General features: G+C 35.6%; 1 protein-coding gene across 5 annotated transcripts in view; it reads right to left on the bottom strand.

Moving 5' to 3' along the window:
- LOC121373292 (collagen alpha-5(IV) chain-like) overlaps nt 1–7,491 on the bottom strand; it is a 42,153-nt gene extending 34,662 nt beyond the window's left edge. For 2 of the 5 annotated variants that reach the window (XM_041499831.1, XM_041499830.1), the window contains exons 1-2: nt 7,017–7,105; nt 233–268 (exon numbers count right to left, since the gene is read on the bottom strand). In XM_041499831.1, coding sequence (XP_041355765.1) covers nt 233–268; nt 7,017–7,041 — 61 coding nt within the window. In that variant the 5' untranslated portion in view covers nt 7,042–7,105. Of the gene's footprint in view, nt 1–232; nt 269–7,016; nt 7,109–7,380 lie in introns of those variants that run through there. The other 3 variants (XM_041499829.1, XM_041499828.1, XM_041499832.1) reach the window with 3 other exon arrangements.
- Nucleotides 7,492–15,192: the final 7,701 nt, after the last annotated feature.

Below are 15,192 nucleotides of genomic sequence, written 5' to 3'. Positions count from 1 at the left end.
GAAAGAGCAGAAAGTTTCTGCTGGCATTTGATAGTCTGAACATACCATTAGACAGTTCAGTGACGGATTTGAATTAGATAATCGGTGACATATTTTCAATATTCATTTTGTTTCTGGTCAGTGTTAATCAGTGTAGGTGTGCTTTGGTGGGCGACCTGATTCATGTTTCATCGAAACCAGCCTTAACCCCTCGTTATGTTTTCCTGCAAGATAATTCATCTACTGTTCTTACCTATAGCCTGTGAATAGACTTGGGTCACTGCCAAACCTAGAAATAAAGAGGACAAAAAGAGTTGATAACAACAACATTAACAATAAAAACAAAGTTTGTTGTGTTTAACGACACCATTAGAGCACATTGACATCCACCAGCCGATGATTAATAAATCCACCAGCCGATGATTAATAAATCAAACATATGGTAATTTTGACAGTCATAGAGAGGAAACCGCTAACAAAAATTCCATTAGTAGCAAGGGATCTTATATATGCACCATCCCACAAACAGGATAGCACATACCACGGCCTTTGATATACCAGTCGCGGTGCACTGGTTGGAATGAGAAATAGCCCAATGGGCCAACCGACGATGATGCTGCTGATGCTGATGCTGCTGCAGATGTTGATGATGATGATAGTAATAACAACAATAACAACAACAACAATAACACTAAAACAATGACAGGGATAATAATAATAATAATAATAATAATAATAACAATAATAATGAAAGACGCTCGAATCACATGTTCAAACACATACGTAATACTGCTAACATTAAAAAAAAAAAAAATGTTTTAATATAAATTGTTTTGAATCACGTTTGCATTAAATTACTGAAACTTTCCATTAACATATTATTAACACCGTAGCTATTTATGGTTTTAAGGTCTGACAAGTGATTAAATATTCTAGCACCCACTACAAAGAGATTTTAAACAATGCAGCTATTGTATTAGACTAACACCATAAGTAACATTGCGTGACGAACGTCCATAAGTAACATTGCGTGACGAACGTGTAGTGCGGTTGGCTGGGCATGTAATTTATAGCTTGTTTTTCTGTCCAGTGACGCTTGTAACAGAATAACTTCTGACACTGTGTGTGACTTCTTGATGAACATTTATTCGCAAACTTTCCAAGTGACGGGTATTCAAAATATTTATAGCAACTTTTATTATAGTTGCAACGAGGGACAGGTATTCAAAATATCTATAAAAACACAATTTTTGTCTCTAATTTTAGATGTCTAAAGGACTTGTCTCTCGAAATGATATTTGTGGTATTCAAATTATCTATAGAAACTAATATTATAGCTGCATTGAGGAACAGGTATTCAAAATATCGTTTAAACATTTTTAAAAAATGTATCCCTAATTTCGGATATCTAATGTGCATATCTCACGAAATTCTACTTGAGATTTCGCAGTATTTATAGCAAATATATTTATAGTTGCACTAAGGGATAGGTATTGAAAATATCTTTTAAAAACCCATTTTGTCCATAATTTTGGATGTCTAACGTACATATCTTTCGAAATGCTTATTTGGGGTATTCAAACTATTTATAGCAACTATTTTCATATTCTCTGAAATTAAATATCTCCCTTATTTATAATTTTTTTTAATTTTGTGTTTTAGTACAATCTCTTAAATGGTTCCCTTTCGATAATATTTTAATGTTGTTCGTTAATATTTTCTGTTATTGCGTATTTCCGTATTAAGAATGATTTTAATGTTAACATTTTCTACGGCAATGCAATATGTCTTTATTGGGAATAACCGGCCTTGGTGGCGTCGTGGTTAGGCCATCGGTCTACAGGCTGGTAGGTACTGGGTTCGGATCCCAGTCGAGGCATGGGACTTTTAATCCAGATACCGACTCCAAACCCTGAGTGAGTGCTCCGCAAGGCTCAATGGGTAGGTGTAAAACCACTTGCACCGACCAGTGATCCATAACTGGTTCAACAAAGCCCATGGTTTGTGCTATCCTGCCTGTGGGAAGCGCAAATAAAAGATCCCTTGCTGACTGTCGTAAAATAGTAGCCTATGTGGCGACAGCGGGTTTCCTATAAAAAAAAAACAGTGTCAGAATGACCATATGTTTGACGTCCAATAGCCGATAATAAAATAAAAATTCAATGTGCTCTAGTGGCGTCGTTAAATAAAACAAACTACTTTTTGTATTGGGAATATTTTTGATTGTTCTGTTAATAATCTCTGTGTTGAAATTTTCTTTGTTAATAATTTCTGCAATTAAATACAATAGTTCTACACTAGGAATCTTTCAACGTCAGCGTTTAATGCTGTTCATATGTCCTTACGTATAAACAAAATTACGTTCATTTTAATATAGTCTACTGTCATCGTTATACTGTCTGTTTGTACGCGTTTATATACCGACAGTGGCGTTACCATCACTTCGGTTAGTGCCACGGGAGAAAGAAAACTGAATAAACCCACATCAAAAATTACCCGCCCATCCCCCCAACCCCACAAAACCCTCACAATAAAACAAACAACAAACACACAATAAACACACACACGCACGCACACACACACGTACAATAGCACACAAGAACACGCACGCGCGCACACACACACACATCAAAACCAAACCAAAGGAAACAAAAACAACAAATAACGCTAATACCCCCCACCCCCACCCACCCACCCCCCCCCCACCCCCACCCACCCACCCACCCCCAAAAAAAAAGAAAAAAAAAGAAGAAGAGAAAAGAACCCAACAGCAACAATAAACAAACAAAGCAAAAATAAAACGAAACCAAAACAAAATCCTACTCCCTCCCTCCCCCCCTCCTGGTCCCCCCCCCCCCCCCCTCCAAAAACAAACAACAAAAACAAAAAACATCAAGCAATAACAATAAGGTGCCATCTTTTAGCATTATCTACAATTAACATTTTCCTATTCAGACAATTTTAAATATGCCTTTTAATAACGTATTTAGTTATATATTTTAGAGGGAATGGTTTATTATTTTTATATACCGTCTTCAAGCACCCTTAGCGATGTTCCAGTGCAGTAGTTTATTGGTTTTTGAAGTTTTGACACAATTTGACAACAATTTAAACATTTTGGACAACATTTTACAACAATTTACAAAATATTTTTTTGTTTAACAAACATTAAACTACTACTTCAACTACTACTACTACTATTACTACTACTACTTATATTATTATTATTATTATACTATAATTATGTAAAACAATGTACATTATATTATGTGAGAATACTAGTAGGTACAGTGCAGTCAATCCCACTATAAGTATATATATATATATATATATATATATATTATATATATTATATATATATATATATTCTATATATATATATGAAGAGTTCAGGCGCAAAGCGCGATATAAACCATTTTCTTTCTTTTTCAGTTAAAGCCATTATTTTATTTGCCGCAAAACGCGATTGATCCTTATGAAATTGTATTGGGTAAATCCCGTGGGGTTTTTTTTTTTTTTTTTTTTTTTTTTATCAAAACGCGATATACGCCAATTAATAAAAATCACCTTTACTGAAAATGAAAAAAGGATATATCGCGTTTTGCTCCTAAACTATATATATATATATATATATATATATATATATATATATATATATATATATATATATATATATATCCGCAATTACAAAAGTTTTTGATGTGACACTCCTCATGCCACATCGTAGCCTGTGAATGATTACCGATCATACCTCTGAAGTACTGGAGATTATTAAACCACAAAGGTAATACTTTTTTTTAACCTGTAGACTATTGTAGCAACATTTTGTCACATGATTAGCCATTGATCCTTCAGCAGTTAGTAAAAACACATATATCATCAACAGACATATTGCTGACATGCACTATAAAGCTCGTCCCTGTAATCAGAATATAATGTGCATTCCACCATGAAGTGTCTTTCATCTTCTAAGGTATGCACATTATATGTATTTTTACAAAGCACTTTTTTGTCTAGCAATATTCGAGTATCTTCCCTTCTCAATCATAAGGCAATGACAGCTAACTCGTATAGCTGTCAGTGCTAATCGGTACCTATTATTTGTTATACCATCATCGTAATTTTCAAAAGAAAGAAATATTTTTAACCTCACAATTTAGCAGTAGCAGAATTATTATCCAACCCAATACATTATATATTACACAGCAACAAATGCTATACACATTAACACACGGCTTTAGACGCTTTGAATATACAAACACTCGTATTAAAAACAAACAAAAATGTATTTAATAATAATATGAAATTTTATTAATAAAAGGACTATGTTGAAGATCTTGTAGTAAATGGATAGATGAAGGACAAAAAAAAACCTACTAAATATTTTTGTAATATGGAAACTCGTAACTATATAAGCAAAGCTATACCAAATATATTTAAATCGATAGGGCTATTAACTGAAATTGAAACTGAAATTATGAAGGGAGTAAAGCTATTTTATGAAAAATCTTTAAAGACATATTAATGATGTTAATTTAATGTGAAAGAAATATTGAACTTTTCATTCACATATATGAAAACTTACAGAACAACAAGAGAATAACCCGAAAGGGTTCAGTTAAAGTAGAAGAAGTACTATGTGGCTTAAAAATATTAAAATAATAAAAAATAAAACTCCAGGGTCAGATGGGTTCACACCAGAATTCTTTAACTTTGTTTGGACAGATATCTCACTGAAGCAATAAATTATAGTTATCATATAGGTGAACTCTCATCAACCCAAAAAGAAGGCTTTATGACATGTATTCCCCAAAACGAAAAAAATAAACAATACAAAAAAAATTGGAGACCTATACCTTTTCTAAATGTTTGATATAAAATTGCATGAGGTTGCATAGCCACTAGAATCAAAACTGTTTTACCTTGCTTAATAAATGAAGGCCAAACGGGCTTTATATCTGGCAGATACATCAGTGAAAATATTAGAAATGTATGACTTATTTCATTATACAGAAAATAATAAAATTAGTTCCTTCTTTTATTGATTTTGAGAAAGCATTCGATTCTGTTGCCTAGCCTTTCATTTTCAAGACCATTTTGTTTTTCTTCTTTTTTTCAGATATTCTGTTAAAGAATGGATTGAAATGTTCTATTTTAATATTAAATCTTGTAATTTTAAATGGACAAACAATAGAATGGTTCAAGATGTCTAGAGGATATAGACAAGGAAACGCATTATAGCCATATATTTTCGTACTCTGTATGCAGATATTTTAGCTTTATTGATAAGAACAAATAATCCTATTAAAGGGATTTCAATTAAAAATCAAAAGGTATTTTTTTATATCACAATACGCAGATGACACAACAATTACACTAGATACAACAGAGCAGTCTTTTCGATATTGCCTTCACATTTTACAATTTTGTAGAAATGCCTCCGGCCTTCATGCAAACGGAGAAAAAAAACTAAGATCATATGGCTTGGTAGTCGAAAAAACAGCAACAAAATACTATGTCCAAATCTAAATTGGACTTGGGATAAAGGAATGTTCACCTTACTTGGAGTTGATTTTTCTACTAATCTTACAGATATGGTAACCGTTAATTACAGCAGAAAATAAGATAAATAAAAATCCTATTGATACGGCGGTCTAAACGACTGACAGACCAAACTATCAACGAATTAAAAGTGTCACGGTTTCGGAGATATATAAGAATCAAAATGGACATATCTAAAAGTGGAATATCAAAATTTTCATAACTTCGTTAATTTCGGAACGAAATTTGTAAAACAAAAATTAAGAATTTTAGATAATACATTTTGACATGACACATTCCAGGCATGGGCTATCTTTTTATATAATATACAACTAACGTCATGGATAGATATTTTACATCAAGGTACATGGTATAAGAAGGTGTGAAGGTCTGAGAAAAAAACATATTCTATAATAATATAATAAATGGTTTGTAAAAGGAATTGTTTGCACATATGATCTAATTGATAGTGAAGGAAAGATACAAAAGGTAGACTACATACACAATATACTTCAATATACTTCTATTTTATAGAAATACAATATCCACTATTTAATGCCCCTTTTCAATGCTCTCTGCTATGGCTTAATTTTCTGTTCAGAATGGTTTTAATGTTGTTTGGTTGTCACATTATGATTGCAGTATAAGTCCGGCTATAAAATTCAACTGACCTTCCAGACCAGTTACGTCTAGCAGTTTTCAGTTTGCGAGAAAAAAAATCGATATATGTTTCAAACATATAACTGCATGCATTTAACACTGCTTTATATTAACCGCATAATTTTTTTTAATCCAGTTTGGGATTATTACAGTGCATGCAGCCTTGAAGTCTTGCAGCCTTGCACAGGATATCAGAAATGTTTGCGATGACCTCTATCATCCCAATGTCTGACTTTATGAATTTTGCAAAAAAAAAAAAAAACACACCCCAACCTATTCAGTCTTATTAGCAAATAAAGCAAAATAATAATAATTAAAAAAAAGCCACGCCAAAACAGAATTTAGCAAAAAACAATACTAAAGAAACATTTTAAAGATGAAAATCATTTAATCTCCGGAAAGAAAAAAACCCTGAATTATTAAACCTTGCAAATGTTAGCAAAACAAATCTCGTTAGAGGAAAAAAATGCAACTTGGCAATACAAAAAATAAATCCACAAAATAAAAATACGCCAAAAATTACTAAACCAATTTAACATCACAAAGTGAATTAAATTAATTTATGTTATTGCATTATCTTACAGACATCTTATACCAAATCCAAAACGAAAGGAAATAGAAATCTCCAAAGAAAAAAGACAAAATAAAACTTACAGAACATCAAGAAAAGTGACTTCATCTTAAAGAGGTCTTGCCAACACTAGCTAGTTTGTCCGAGACCAAACACTAAATCCACAAAATATCAACACACTCCAAAACTTTAAGACAAATTACTAACCTAATTTAACCAAAAGAAAATTGAAATCCCTAATGAAAAAATACAAAATAATACTCACCGAAGATCAAGAAAAGTAACTTCATCTTGAAGAGGTCTTGCCAACACTAGTTAGTTTGTCCGAGACCAAACACTAAACCCACAAAATATGTACAGACTCCAAAACTCCAAGATGAATTACTATCCGAATTTAACCGAAAGAAAATAGAAATCTCTAATGAAAAAAGACAAAATAATACTCACCGAAGATCAAGAAAAGTAACTTCATCTTGAAGAGGTCTTGCCAACACTAGTTAGTTTGTCCGAGACCAAACACTAAACCCACAAAATATGTACAGACTCCAAAACTCCAAAATGAATTACTATCCTAATTTAACCGAAAGAAAATAGAAATCTCAAATGAAAAAAGACAAAATAATACTCACCGAAGATCAAGAAAAGTAACTTCATCTTGAAGAGATCTTGCCAACACTAGTTAGTTTGTCCGAGACGATTTTATTGGATGGAGTTGGCTGTGCACGTCTCCTTGTGCCCCGGGGTAGGCCCGTCGAATAGAGTTGTCATTCTTGGAGAAATTTATTGTTTCAGGAAAGGTATCTTGACGTTTGTGACTTAGCAAGAGATAATAGATTACCCGGGATCATACACCGAGACCTGCTTACTAAGAACACATGCTACAAGTTCACATCCAAGCAGTGACCTACTATTAATATTACCATCAATGTTTTGTCGTACGTCCGTAACACATTTTTATTAACTTTTCTGTCAGTGAAATTTAATGTTGTTGGTTTTTTGTTTTGTTTTGGGTTATTTTTGTTGTTCTTGTTGTTGTGTAACGACACTTCTAGAGCTCAGTGGTTAAAGTTCACATCCAGGCAGTGACCTATTATTAATATTACAATCAATGTTTTGTCGTACGTCCGTAACACATTTTGATTAACTTTTTTGTCAGTGAAATTTAATGTTGATAGGTTGGGTTTTTGTTTGTTTGTTGTTGTGGTTTTTTGTTTTTGTGTGTTTGTTTGTTTGTTTGTTTTTATTTGTTTTTTGTGTAACAACACTTCTAGAGCTCAATTATTAAAGTTTACACAGACGCAGTGACCTACTATACATTTTACCATCAATGTTTTGTCCTACATCCGTGACAAATTTTGATTAACTTTTTTGTCAGTGAAATTTAATGTTTTTTTGGTTTTTGTTTGGTTTGTTTTTTTGGTTTTTTGTTGTTGTTTTTTTGTTTTTTTGGGTTTTTTGTTTGGTTTTTTGTGTGTAACGACACTTCTAGAGCTCAGATCTTAAACTTTACACAGGCGCAGTGACCTACTATTAATATTACCATCAATGTTTTGTCGTACGTCCGTAACATATTTTGATAAATATTTCTGTCAGTGAAATTTAATGAGTTTTTTGTTTGTTTGTGTAACTACACTTCTAGAGTTCAGTCATTACAGTTTACACAGACGCAGTCCGTAACACATTTTGATTAATTTTACTGTCAGTGATATTTAAAGATTGTTTTGCGTAACGATACCATTGCAGCTCAATGATTAAAGTTTATATCGGCGCAATGACGTACTATCAATATTACCATCAATGTTTTGTCGTACGTCCGTAACAAATTTTTATTAGCTTCCCTGTTAGTGAAAGTTTTGTTTATTTTATTGATTCATTAATCATCGGTTATTGGATGTCAAACATTTGGTCATCTTTTACTTATTGTCTTAGAGCAAATCCTCTACTTTTTTCCTTTAGCAGTAAGGGATCTTTTATATGCACCATCCCACAGACAGGGCATCATATACCATGGTCTTTGATATATCAGATAATGGGCCCATTGCCGTTATTCGATCCTACAACGTACGCACCCCAGGCGAGGGCTCTACTAACTGAGCTAAACCCCGCCCTCGTCATGTCAGTATATAATAGGCCAGGTAAGGTCCGTAACACATTACCGGCCTCGGTGGCGTCGTCGTTAGGCCATCGGTCTACAGGTTGATAGGTACTGGGTTCGGATCCCAGTCGAGGTATGAGGTTTTTAATCCAGATACCGACTCCAAACCCTGAGTGAGTGCTCCGCAAGGCTCAATGGGTAGGTGTAAACCACTTGCACCGACCAGTGATCCATAACTGGTTCAACAAAGGCCATGGTTTGTGCTGTCCTGCCTGTGGGAAGCGCAAATAAAAGATCCTTTGCTGACTGTTGTAAAAGAGTAGCCTATGTGGCGACAGCTGGTTTCCTCTAAAAAAAACAGTGTCAGAAGGACCATATGTTTGACGTCCAACAGCCGATGATAAGATAAAAAAATCAATGTACTCTAGTGGCGTCGTTAAATAAAACAAACTTTACGTCCGTAACACATTGATATCCATTGTATCAACAGAAAAACATTTTTATCACACTTCTCGTTTTCCTTTCTCTTCTTTAAATTCCATCTGATTTCTCCCCGATCTAGCAGCTTCTCCTATCTTTAAGCTTCTTTCGCTGTCGACCTCCACATCCCAGTCCTTGTCTCTCTAACCACAACAGGGTGCTTATCTCATGTGGCTACGCGTACCACACACCTGCTATTTCCCATCAGCCCCCCCCCCCCCCCCCCCCCCCCCCCCCCCCCCCCCCCCCCCCCCCCCCCCCCACCCCCACCACTCACCCCGTGGCAAAGGCCGTGATATATGATGTCCTTTTTGTGGGAAAGTACATATGAAAGATTCGTTAGGAAAATGTAGCGGGCTTCCTTAGGACTTCGTGTCAGAGGTTGGACTAGCCATTAGAGGTTGCTTGAACATTAATTAGATACAAGTTAGTATGTTTCATTCAACGATATCGGCTATTGGATGTCAGATATGTGTGAATTTTGACATATACTTTTAAAGAGGAAACCCGCTATATTTTCCCTTTTGTAGCAAGGGATATTTTATATGCATCATCCCACAGACAGGATAACACATACCACGGTCTTTGATATGCCAGTTGTGGTGCACTGGCTGGAACGAGAATAATTTGTTAAAAACACGTTAAATTCCCACATTTGATTTGACGGTCTCATGTGGGCTTACATACATACATACATACATGGATGCCTCAATAGCTCAAAAGGTATCGTAGCAAGTCTGCAAGTTGCGGGCGATTCGGTGCCAAAGGTTCGAGTCCCAGCAACAGCATGGGACAATTTGTGAGGCCAGAAAATATTTAATTATTCCCTGCGCCAGTGCGTTAATATCTATGTATGTAACAGTGAACCTCGACATACATACAATATATAGATATTCATACATCAATACATATTAGCCAGTGCCAGGTTTGCCCACTGTTTCATGCACGTAAGCGGGATCGACCGCGTAGATTGTAGGCACTATGCATATGGTTGAGTTAAAAAACATCCTTTTTATGGATGATTCGACAGCTCAGAGCGCATCGTGGTTAGTCCACCAATCTGCGGGCGATTCGGTGCCACAGGTTCGAGTCCCAACAACGGCATGGGACAATTTGTGAGGCCAGAAAGTATTTAATTATCTCCTGCACCAGTGCCTTAATATCTATGTATGTAACAGTCAACCTCGACATACATACAATATATAGATATTCATACATCAATACATCAATACATACATACATAAATACACACACACACACACACACACACACACACACACACACACACATACACACACACACACACACATACATACACACATACATACATGCATACATACATGCATACATATACATACATACATACATGCATACATACATGCATGAGATGAGACATGTTAAATGAAAGGAATGTGTGTTTATCGATACCGTAGCACTATAAAACATACACGGCTACCAGGTGTCTGATAAATGGCCATTTCGACGTTTAGTCGATCGTGAGAAACAAAATAAAGTCTTATGCCACCACATAGACTATTCCTCGAGATTAAAATATCAAGGGGTGTTTTATAGGCATGTTCCCCTAGGCAATACTGTATAAACCAGTGGCTTAAGTATATAATTAATAGATCAACATTGTTTATTCACGGTTTCATGATTTCATGGTTTGCGTTTGTTAAGGTTTTGTTGTTGTTGTTGTTGTTATTTTTGTTTTTGTTTTGTTTTTCTGTATGTATTTTTATTGCTGTAGAATATATAACTATTATGGTTTGTAAAACATTTATATAAGTGCATGTATATATGTTGGTATGGCAATCCTGAAATAAAAAAGAATAAAAACATATAATAATAATAATAATAATAATAGTAATAATAATAATAATAGTAATAGTAATAGTAATAATAATAATAATAATAATAATAATATAATAATAATAATAATAATAATAATAATAACAATAACAATAATAATAATAACAATAATAATATAATAATAATAATAATAATAATAACAATAATACCAATAACAATAATAATAACAATAATAATATAATTACAATAATAAAAATAATAACAGATAATAATAATAATAATAATAATAATAATAATAATAATAAACAGATAATAATAATAATAATAATAATAATAACAACAATAACAGATAATAATAATAATAATAATAACAGATAATAATAATAATAATAATAATAATAATAATAACAGATAATAATAATAATAATAGCAAATCTGATACATCAGGCGTCGGGGCGGGACGTAGCCCAGTGGTAAAGCGTTCGCTTAATGCGCAGTCGGTCTAGGATCGATCCCCGTCGGTGAACACATTGGGCTATTTCTCTTTCCAGCCAGTGCTCTATAACTTGTGTAACAAAGGCCGTGGTATGAACTGTCCTGATAATTGAAAAGAGTAACTCATGAAGTGGCGACAGCGGGTTTTCTCTATGTGGGCAGGCGAGCGCTGTACTACTTTAAAAAGAAACATAATTAAAACAAAAGATAACTATAATAATAATTAAAACACCTTTCATACATCAGTAGTGAATCCGTAGTTGAGATTGGGGGAACAAAACATTTTTTTTTTTTTAGTCCACTGAGATCGATCGATCGTAGGACCTACAGCACGTTAGCCGAGCTCCCTACCACAGAGCTATCCCCCTCTCCCATCAACCCTCCACTCAACCATCTATGATAAACACACACAGGAGACGTACACAATGGGTAGCCATTAGTTACAATTAAGTACATGTGCGTTTGCCATGATGGATGGCCGTGCTGGGACCGCTGGAGGGTCGCTTGACCAAAGATGAACTTATGAGACCACACAAGAGGGATTAGTATTGACAAGTGTATGATATCGGCAAAGGTATTTCCGTGTTGTTGTCTTCACCGTTCATGCAGCAACAATAATTATTTAAAAAATATCGGTCATTGTATACACGTGGTATGTGATGTCTTATCCCATGTCTCTAATGTAAAAATGTAGCGGGTTTACCGGCCTCGGTGGTGTCGTGGTTAAGCTATTGGCCATAAGGCTCCCACCCAGAACGAGGTTTAACGACTCAATGGGTAGGTGTAAGACAACTACACCCTCTTCTCTCTCACTAACCACTAACAACTAACCAGTAACTATCTGTCAGAAAGCCCAGATAGTTGAGGTGTGTGCCCAGGACAGTGTGTTTGAACCGTAATTGGATACAAGCACGAAAATAAGTATCATTGAATGAATTAATGAATGAATGTAGCAGGTTAAAATTACCAACTGTTTGAATCTAAAGTTTGTTTTGTTACACGACACTACTAGAGCACATTGATTTATTAATCATCGACTAATGGATGTCAAACATTGGGTAATTCTGACATATAGTCTTAGAGAGAAAACCCGCTGCATTTTTATATTAGTAGCAAGGGATCTTTTATATGCACCATCCCACAGACGGGATAACACATACGACGGCCTTTGATATACCAGTTGTGGTGCACTGGTTGGAGCGAGAAATAGTCCAATGGTGCCACCGACGGGGATCGATGCTAGTCCGACCACGCATCAAGCGAGCGATTTACCACTGGGTTACGTCCCGCCCCTCTGTTTGAATCTATGTGCTCTAGTGATGCTATTATTTAAGAAAACAAACTTGAAACTTTCTTGAAGAAAGCTTAAATGTTAAGATGTCATCCCCACCCTCGCTATGCTTGGTGGCGTGATATATAGTGTGCGTCTGTAACATAGTGAAAGAACTGTATGCGACGTTCAAATTGGAAAGGGGCGAGACGTAGCCCAGTGGTAAAGCGTTCGATTGGTGCGCGGTCGGTTTGGGATCGATCCTCGTCAGTGGGCCCACTGGGCTATTTCTCGCTCCAGCCAGTGCACCACGATTAGTATTTCAAAGGCTGTCGTATGTGTTATCCGTCTGTGGGATGGTGCATATAAAAGATCCCTTGCTACTACTATAAAAATGCAGCGGGTTTCCTCTCTACGACTATATGTCAGAATTACCAAATGTTTGACATCCGTGGTATGTAGTACCCTGTCTGTCGGATGGTGCATATAAAAGAACCCTTGCTGCTAATTGAAAAGAGTAGCCCATGAAGTGGCGACAGCGGGTTTCCTGTCTCAATATCTATGTGGTCCTTAACCATATGTCTGACGCCATATAACTGTAAATAAAATGTGCTGAGTGCGTCGTTAAATAAAACATTTCCTTCCTTCCATATAACCGTAAATAAAATGTGTTGAGTGCGTCGTTAAATAAAACAGTTATTTCTTTGAAATTGGAAAATACCCTAAAACGTAGACTGGAGATCGTCTAGATAACCATTACTTTGCAGACGTATGTGCGGTGTTTGTTTGTTTGTTTTTTTGTTTGTTTTTTAATATAAAAAAAAATGCATTTCATGGTATTAGAAACATCAGGATGACCAGAAACACTTTGGATATACGGAAATAGATAATCTAAACAATCAAATCTAAACACTGTCTGAGTCCAAATGTCATAAAATGTCCTTGAAAAATATGCCATAGTGTTGTTGTTTTTTTGTGTTTTTTTAAAAACCCTAGAGTCTGTCACTTTTAAAGAGGGAATGGCTTATAATTGTAGCATTATGGTATTATGCGAATATATGTATCCGCTTTTCTAGTTTTAATGACTACAAACATAGGCCAGTTTCTATTACGGCTGTCGTCCTTAGAAAAGCTAAATTTATTTTCTTTGCTATTAATTAAGAGGACACGACTTTTCGTGTCGCATTATTCTGTCGTGCAACTTTTCGTGAACCTGGTTGTCAGAACGTGTCACGGTTGACATCCCGTCATGGATGAGTCTCTCTCGCTCTCTCTCTATCCCTCTTTCTCTCTCGGTCGCTGATTTATGAGAGATAAAAATAACCCAAGTATACACGTTGTATCACTTGGCACTTCATGCTTCAAGAACCTGCCTCACTGGGCAAAAAATGGCAGGTGACTTCAGTCAAGAGTTTTTTGTTGTTTAACGACACAACTAAGAAAGATAGGAAATGTTTTATTTAACGACGCACTCAGCACATTTGATTTACGGTTATAAAGTTTGTTTTATTTAACGACGCCACTAGAGCACATTGATTTTTAATCTTATCATCGGCTATTGGACGTCAAACATATGGTCATTCTGACACTGTTTTTAGAGGAAACCCGCTGTCGCCACATAGGCTACTCTTCTTTACGACAGGCAGCAAGGGATCTTTTATTTGCGCTTCCCACAGGCAGGATAGCACAAACCATGGCCTTTGTTGAACCAGTTATGGATCACTGGTCGGTGCAAGTGGTTTACACCTACCCATTGAGCCTTGCGGAGCACTCACTCAGGGTTTGGAGTCGGTATCTGGATTAAAAATCCCATGCCTCGACTGGGATCCGAACCCAGTACCTACCAGCCTGTAGACCGATGGCCTGCCACGACGCCACCGAGGCCGGTTTTACGGTTATATGACGTCGGTAACGACACAACTAAAGCACCTTTACTTATTAATCTTCGGCTATTGGAAGAAGTTTGTTTGTTTTGTTTAACAACACCACTAGATCACCTTGAATAATGTGTGTAGTAGCCTAATAGTCCAGCCTACAGATTTTCGAAGCTATCTCAGTGCTACGATATCATAAAACCGTCGTGAGCTAAGACGTCACCATGACGTATGCCATAGTAGCAAGGGATGTTTTATATGCGCCATCCGGCCGCTAGGCCCCTGCGCGTGCTGTAACCTCACCGTGGTGCAGGGGTGTAACATTCTCTTTGAGAATGACCAATACAGCACAATTTGAAATTTTGAGTAAAAGTCAGTATCTATCTGTGATATATGTATTTTTGCACAGTTCTTT

Source organism: Gigantopelta aegis, chromosome 5 (assembly GCF_016097555.1).
Source record: "Gigantopelta aegis isolate Gae_Host chromosome 5, Gae_host_genome, whole genome shotgun sequence".
NCBI lineage: Eukaryota > Metazoa > Mollusca > Gastropoda > Neomphalida > Peltospiridae > Gigantopelta > Gigantopelta aegis.
This window is presented reverse-complemented; position numbering and strand designations above follow the sequence as displayed.